This window comes from Lactuca virosa, chromosome 4 (genome assembly GCF_052849685.1).
Source record: "Lactuca virosa cultivar CGN04683 chromosome 4, Lactuca_virosa_CGN04683_v6, whole genome shotgun sequence".
Taxonomy (NCBI): domain Eukaryota; kingdom Viridiplantae; phylum Streptophyta; class Magnoliopsida; order Asterales; family Asteraceae; genus Lactuca; species Lactuca virosa.
In genome coordinates, this window is record NC_136429.1 from 406,063,528 (window position 1) to 406,071,305 (window position 7,778).

A 7,778-nucleotide genomic window follows, 5' to 3' on the forward strand; every position below is an offset into this window, starting at 1 on the left:
CTGGTCGGTAGGAGTACATGAGTCTCTATTATCGGAGAAAATCGATTTTAAGAACGATTATCCTTCGATGATTTGGGGGTTTTAGTGTTTGTATGCAGATTTATCGTTCGAAAAAGTTGAGATGTTCTGAATGGTTGAAGAACTGAAACGCCGGCGTGACGTAAGAGGTATGATGGTGCCTTAACGATTTAGAGTGCAAAAAGACCAAATTGCCCTTGAAATCATTCCAAATAGGTGAATACTAAGGGTATTTGTGTCAAAAAACATTATTCAAATATTATAACCTTTTATAGGTAACAGTGGACTTTTGATTGTTGAAATGAAAAAGACAAAAATAACATATATATCATAATCCATAAGGTAATTCATTTATATAAACATTTCACCAAATTACTAGTATATATTCACGTATTGATATTAAACCAAATTACCAAATCCAAAATAAAATACATTTATGTATTGATAATAAACCAAATTACAAATTAATACATATTGGCATTTAATCAAATTACAAGTATGTATTCATGTATTGATATTAAACCAAATTGGTAAGAAATGGTTTGAATGATATGGTTTTGAATTGGTAATATATTTTGTTTATTTTATTGTATTTTATATGTATTTAATACTGGAAAAGAACAAACATTTTTTACATACAACTATAATCACAATAAGCAACTACCATGTTGACCAATGACCCATATGTCATCCATGGACACCATAAGCAACTGCCATGTTGACCAATGACCCATATCTCATCCATGGACACCATAAGCAACTACCATATGTTGACCAATGACCTATATGTCATCCATGGACACCATAAGCAACTACCATGTTGACCAATGGCCCATATGTCATCCATGGACACCATAAGCAACTACCATGTTGACCAATGACCCATATGTCATCCATGGACACCATAAGCAACTACCATGTTGACCAATGACCCATATGTCATCCATGGGTGATACCATGACACCATAAGCAACAACCATATATATATTGACATGAACCGTATGTATTTTATATATAAATTTTGGTTTAAACATAACAGCATAAAGATGTATAGTTTATTAATGTTTAATCCTCAATTATAATTTTAAATTAAAATTATGCTATGCACACCTCGTTAGTCTATGTTCTTTCTTGACGTTATATGTATATACCCTATCTATCAATCTGGAACTAATTTAATAAATTTGAATTACTAAATATTTAGCGCTAATTAGCACAGTTCAAAATTTTCATTAGCGGAGCTTCAAAATATTTCGCAATTCCTTTCCCTCCAACCTACACACGTTTAGGCTGCATATTAGGGTAAGGTTACTGATTAGAAATAAGGTTTACATTTTCTTTAATCATCATCTCCGGCAGCTAATTGATCGAAATCGTTGTTCATTATACGTTTGTGCACTGACTTTGGCGATATAGGTTGTCACTCATCTAAAATTTATTTTTATTTAATTTACTGTTGTCGTGATGATCGTTTCTTGTTCTCTGATCATCTTCATGTATATTATCATCTAAAATCACAATTAAATTGGTTTTGACTGTATTCAACAGTTTGCATGCGTACGTAGTAATGCCTTCATATATAATTTATTTTTATTGTTTGTTTGTTCTCTCTTCTCATCAGTAGTTTATCATCTTTAATACTTTGGTATTGACTACAGTTTTTTGTTTATTTTTAAGCAAGAAAGATGTCGAACTTGAAAACAAAAGGAGCATCCGGTGTGAAGCCAACTAAATTCATTGCACCACAGGTTATGAAACGCAACAAGATTTCAGTTGCAAAATTCATAAGCAGACAATTACAAGATGAAGAAATCGACTTCCCAATACCAACAACCACATCCAATGCACCTATAACATCTACCAACAAAACCCCTAAACCTAAATCATTAACACCAACCATGACTACTACTTCCTCGGCATCACTTACAACATCCACACCGTCCTTAGAAAATACATCTAAAACTTCAGAAACCGGAACAATACAATCCTCAACAATTACATCAATAACCAAAACTTCAGCACCTATATCATCTAAACCATCCTCAACACCAACACTCACTACCACATCATCAACACCTATATCTACTACCACAACCTTAAAACCTGCATCTACAACTACAATAACTACCACATCCTCCTTAAGTAAAGGAACTACCACATCTACATCTATCCCAACAACTACCCCAGAATATACCCCATCAACAACACTTATGCTAGAATCTACCCCATCACCAACACAACCAACCATGAATGGATCTGTAGTGGAAAATATACAAGGTGAAAACAATTCCTCTGAAGATTGTGGACCAGATGGACGTTTAACTGTTCATGTTTGGAAAAAAATGTGAGTTACCAATCATATCTTACAACTTTTTCTATGTATAACATTTTCGTTTACACGTACATATCAATTCAAAACTTAAACCATCACATGATTACTTGCAGGCTCATGCCACCAGGCCCTTGTGCACACTTTATTAGTCGGTCCTTTTTACAAAGAGTAGATCCACAAGGGTACGCTTAGGAAAAAGTAACCGAAGAAATGCGCGAATTATATTGGGAGGAGTTTCAGGTAATTAACTATATGTGATAAATTGTTGTTTGGTAAACATTTACACTTAAACTTATGTTTATATTGTTAATGTGTAGAAAAAATGTTGTTGGGATGAAACAATAGACTCACTGGTGAGGCAAGCTTGGGCAAGGAAAGCGGCACAAAGTTATGGTCAATATCTCTTCAACATGCGGAGCCCAAAAAGAAACAAACATGGCTTTAAACCAACTCATATTTCACTGGAAGTCTGGAACTCCTGGCAATTAAAATGGAATACAGATGAATACAAGCTAAAATCTGAGCAGAACAAGAAAAATAAGCGTAACGGTGTGGCTGATGGAGTAGCAAAACCAACACATAACGCTGGATCCGCAAGTCATTTGAAGATAGCTTCTGATTTGGCAATTTTTTTAATGGTACATCGTATCAATGTTTATATATGTTTATCTGTATATTTGGCATTTTATATGATATTTATGCAGAAGAGGAAATTAGGACGTGATCCACCCCATAGTGAATTGTTCCTGTATACACACACGAAGAATCATTATGGAGTCACTTTCACAAATTAAAAAGATAGACAAATTCATGTGATATTCATTTCCGTGTTAAACTTTTATATTGTAGCTAGTCCATAATATCATTCATAAATTTGATATCTTTTAACTTATATTATTTTTATTTTGTAGGCGGCCTATACAAAAAAAACGGGAAGAGCTGGAAGCTGAAGGTGTTGAATTTGATGAGGACAAGCTATTTTATGATGTTGTTGGTGGTCATGACAAAAAAAGAAGACTTTATGGATTAGGCTCTTTTGCAAATGTGGTTCCCAATAGGAACGGTAAAACGGATGGATGTATCTTACATTCTGGAAAAAAATGATGAAATAGAAGAAATGAGGGAGCTTGTTTCTAAAGAAAAACAGCAACACGAAGAGCTTAAAGAAATGATGAACGCCCAACAAGAAGAAAACAAAGCAGGATCGGGAATCTTGAAAAACAATTTCAAACGGCAATGGATCTTATTAATGTCTTTACAAAACAACAACACTAGTAGGTCATAAAGTGTTGATATATGTTTATTGTAGAGTATTTATTTTAGATTAGCAACTTTCCTTTTTCCATGTAATAAATAATTATTGTATTATTTTATGATATAATCTTTTGATTTTTTTGTTATTTTTGTTTTTCATATATTACTACAAAATAATTTGGCTATAATTTATAAATCAATTATCCATCAGTCCATATGGAATATGGTATATAATATACACCACAAAAATTGCTAGGGATTCATGACCACAAAATTTGCTAGGAAGTCATCAAACGAAATTTGCTAGGGATTCAATACGGCAGAATTTGCTACGGAATCACCACCACGTAATTACTAGGGAATGACCACCACGGAATTTACTAGGGAATGACCACCACAGAATTTACTAGGGATTCACCACCACGAAATTTGCTAGGGATTCATCACCACATAATTTGCTAGGGAATCACCACCACGGAATTTGTGATGGAATAACTACCACAGATTGTGTGATGGAATCCTACTACGGAATACACGACGTAATACCACCTACCACGGATTTCATTCCGTTGTCAAATTTGTGACGGAATTATTGTGTCCGTTGCAAACCCTTGCTACGGCGTTTTTAGGGACGGAAATGGGCCATTGCAAATTCCATATCAAATCATATTTTGCAACGGAATTTCAGCTTTTCGCAATGGATTCCTTCCGTAGGAAAATCACGTTTTTCTTGTAGTGATTTTTAGTCTTGGGTATAAGACTTACAACTCGTTTATTTTTCTTTTTAAGAAAATATCGGATTTTATGGAAGTATTCAAAACCAATTTACACAAAACAGTTACAAATCCTTTTTCATACAAAATACTTATGAACTCACCAACTTAGTTGTTGACACTTTTCAAAATCACTTGTATTCTCAGGAAATCAGTAAACAGGTATTCAAACCATTTTGAGGGCCGGCGTCGCTGTTTCATGCTTTCTACTTTTCAGTTATTTGTATTCAATTTTCGAGCAAACAAAGTTTTATAAACAATGTAATACTTGAAATCTCAATGTATGAATGTTTGTGTTGTTATGTTTCATTTATATTCAACTGTTATGATACTGTACAATGACGTCATCCGCCCCCGGACGTTTCCTCCGTTCCGGTTCGGGGGTGTGACAGATTGGTATCAGAGCATTGGTTTATAGTGAACTAGTGTATCAAACCATACAAGATATACAACTATAAATACAACGGGGCTAAAACACTCTGACTACAAATATACTTTTAAAAATATAATAATATTTTAAGTAAAGTATAAGTACATATAAGTTAGGGCAGTGTCATAACGAGAGCATAATAAAAGTAGTATGATGAGTTGAAAACTACGGGTAGGCCTCGAGATATGTAATTAGACCTTGTATAAATATAGCCTGATCAACTATATTTATCCGAGGTGTGACTAGCATATACTGGGAAATAGTCGTAGTGAACGAGGAGTCTAACACTTACCAACATTAAGATACCCAGAATCAAACGCAACATTTAGAATACAAAAGGAGTATTTTAGGATACCATAGAAGCATACACTTAAACACTCTATGTAGTTCCTATACCTCTATCCTCGCACAGACGACATGGCCGAATTTCACCCCGAAGACCCCTACTATCCTGCCATGGCAGCCAACGGATGGATCGAGGGGGAGCCAGAAGAGGCTCATGAGGAGAACCCAGAAGAGGGCCTGAAGAGTACCAAGAGGTGGATTACGAGGAGGAGGATTCCGATAAGGAGTCAGACGAGGAGGAAGGCGCTGGAGAGATCATTAGTGAACCTTACCCCATCGGGAGCAGACAATAGACCCTTTCACCCCGAGGATCACAAACAAGGTGTGAATAACCATGCAAATATACTTGGTACTATTAATTTTTATCACCTAAACGATGTACCGGTTAACCACACACGCTCCACCGATCTATGATAAACCTTAAGCCACCCTTTGCCAACCTTGTTAAATCCAAGTTAGCGTGCCGGTTTGTTGGGTTTTGAGCATTCTAACACTCCTATGGTGTACATGCAACCCTATAAACCTTGGATATATGTTTTCTCTATTATACATGCAAATATTAAATATTCCAAGGTTTCATCCTAACTAGCATATTATGAAGCACCTATACTACAAAGTTCTAGTTAGATGACATACCTTTTGATGTAGCTTGATGTCTTCAAGCTTTAAGAGCATAGCCCCAATAGTGTGGAAGCCTCAAGTGGAATCACAAATCACCAAAACACCTTGGAAAACCTTTAGAGAATATGGATACTTGGCTCACACTATGAAATCGATTATTGCCCTCTTTAGTGTATCCACACTAGCCACTCACATAATTTCATGAACCATAAGACCCTTTATATAGTGTGGAGGATTAGGGTTAAACCCTAATACCCATGACCTTTCATTTCCTAGGATCCATGGGTTAAAGCTCCATGGACTATCCATGAAGACTTAGCCCAACCTAAATGAACTTGGCCCACTACACATATATATATCTAAGAGTCCATATTTAATTAGTTCCTTTTGATCACTTAATTAATTATAAATTAATTCTTGATCAATACTAATTAAATAATATGATTATATATTAATATATTAGAACTTATAATATATTAATATAAATCATAAATATACTATTCTCAAAAGACTATCCATATAAATTGTGTCGGTGAAGTGCAACCCAAATGGACCATGCCGGGTCGGGTCAAGTACATACCAAATATAGTTATGGACTTAGACATTTATCCAACACGGTTAACCATACGCGCTCCACTAACGACTTAAGCAAGGTGCAAAGTGTAATTTCATGGGTTAGCACCAAATTCATATTTTCCTAAGTAACTAAGATTGGGAATTTATAAGTGTTTAGTTACTTAGTATTTATCATTATACTTTTAATGAAGGGAGAATTAGAGTCATGTCAAACCCGTTCAGCTAACGACCCTCCACCAGTCAAGGAAGCGGTGGGTGAGAGTGGACACCCATTAAACTGTCATTTTATAGGCAGTAACCTTATACCCCCTTATAGACCTGCTTCGTGAATGAGGCCTACTAACGGTAAGACTGACTTTGTTCTTATACATATATATAACTATTAACTATTAATGTTATAATAGTATAAGGGTTGAATTTTAACTTTTAAAATTCTAAGGGTTTAACTTGGAATTTAAGTATTCATGAGGGGAAACTTTACAAATTCCAAAACTTGAGGGCAAGTTTTGAACAATTAAAAAACTTTTCAATTCCATAACTTATGAGTTTAAAGTGGTTTTAATGAAAAACTCTTCAAGTTCCATAACTTGAGGACAAGTTATGGAAGACTTTAAAGCATTTAAAAAAAAATGAGACTCTTCATTTTTATAACTTATGGAAATCTTATGAGTTTTAAAAATCATAAATGTAACTTTTCATATAACTTGAGGACAAGTTACAAAAACACATATTATGAACAACATTTAGATCAATTTGGATCGAAAACAGATTATCACATAATTTTTCTATTAATCTAAACTAACTCATAAGAACAAGATAATTCAAATCAAACAATTTTCATGAAATTATCCTAACCATTAAACTAATACAAAACATGAATCTATTGACAATCATCTTTGAAATTGGATTAGAATGAACATTACCACATCAAAAACATGTTTACAAGTTCAAAAATAGCTTAGGGTAATGTTCCTAGTCCAATTCCAGCCAAAAAACTCGAATATATGCTGTCAAGGGGTCCAACTCGTCGATTGCATGAACCAACTCGACGAGTTTGATGAATTTGCACATGGACTCGTCGAGTCCCCTGTCCAGACAGCAAAAAATTCGATTTTTCCAGCTTTTTTCAGCAAATTGCATCAAGTATAATTGAAAACAAGCCTAGGCTCTAATACCACTGAAGGGTTTTGAGCATTCTAACACTCTTATGGTGTACATGCAACCCTATAAACCTTGGATCTATGTTTTCTCTATTATACATGCAAATATTCAATATTCTAAGGTTTCATCCAAACTAGCATAACAAGAAGTATATACAATACAAGAATCTAGTAGAATGACATACCTTTTGATAAAGCTTGAAGTCTTGAACCTTTAAGAGCTTAGTGCCACAAGTGTTGCACCTCAAATGATTCACACAACACCAAGA

At 34.5% G+C, this 7,778-nt stretch overlaps 1 protein-coding gene across 1 annotated transcript; it reads left to right on the forward strand.

Annotated features, from left to right (window-relative positions):
• Positions 1-1,711: 1,711 nt before the first annotated feature.
• Positions 1,712-3,580, forward strand: LOC145169066 (uncharacterized). Its single transcript, XM_079087649.1, has 4 exons — positions 1,712-2,362; positions 2,464-2,590; positions 2,668-2,988; positions 3,262-3,580. The coding sequence occupies exons 2-4, from the start codon at positions 2,561-2,563 to the stop codon at positions 3,298-3,300; spliced, it is 390 nt and encodes a 129-aa protein (XP_078943775.1). The 5' UTR covers positions 1,712-2,362; positions 2,464-2,560; the 3' UTR covers positions 3,301-3,580.
• Positions 3,581-7,778: the final 4,198 nt, after the last annotated feature.

Excerpts from the sequence above, each read along its gene's own strand:
- LOC145169066 (XM_079087649.1), top strand. The coding sequence starts at position 2,561 with ATGCGCGAATTATATTGGGAGGAGTTTCAG. Across the intron at positions 2,591-2,667 it reads TATATTGGGAGGAGTTTCAG|AAAAAATGTTGTTGGGATGA; the intron begins GTAATTAACTAT and ends GTTAATGTGTAG. Across the intron at positions 2,989-3,261 it reads ATTTGGCAATTTTTTTAATG|GCGGCCTATACAAAAAAAAC; the intron begins GTACATCGTATC and ends TTTATTTTGTAG.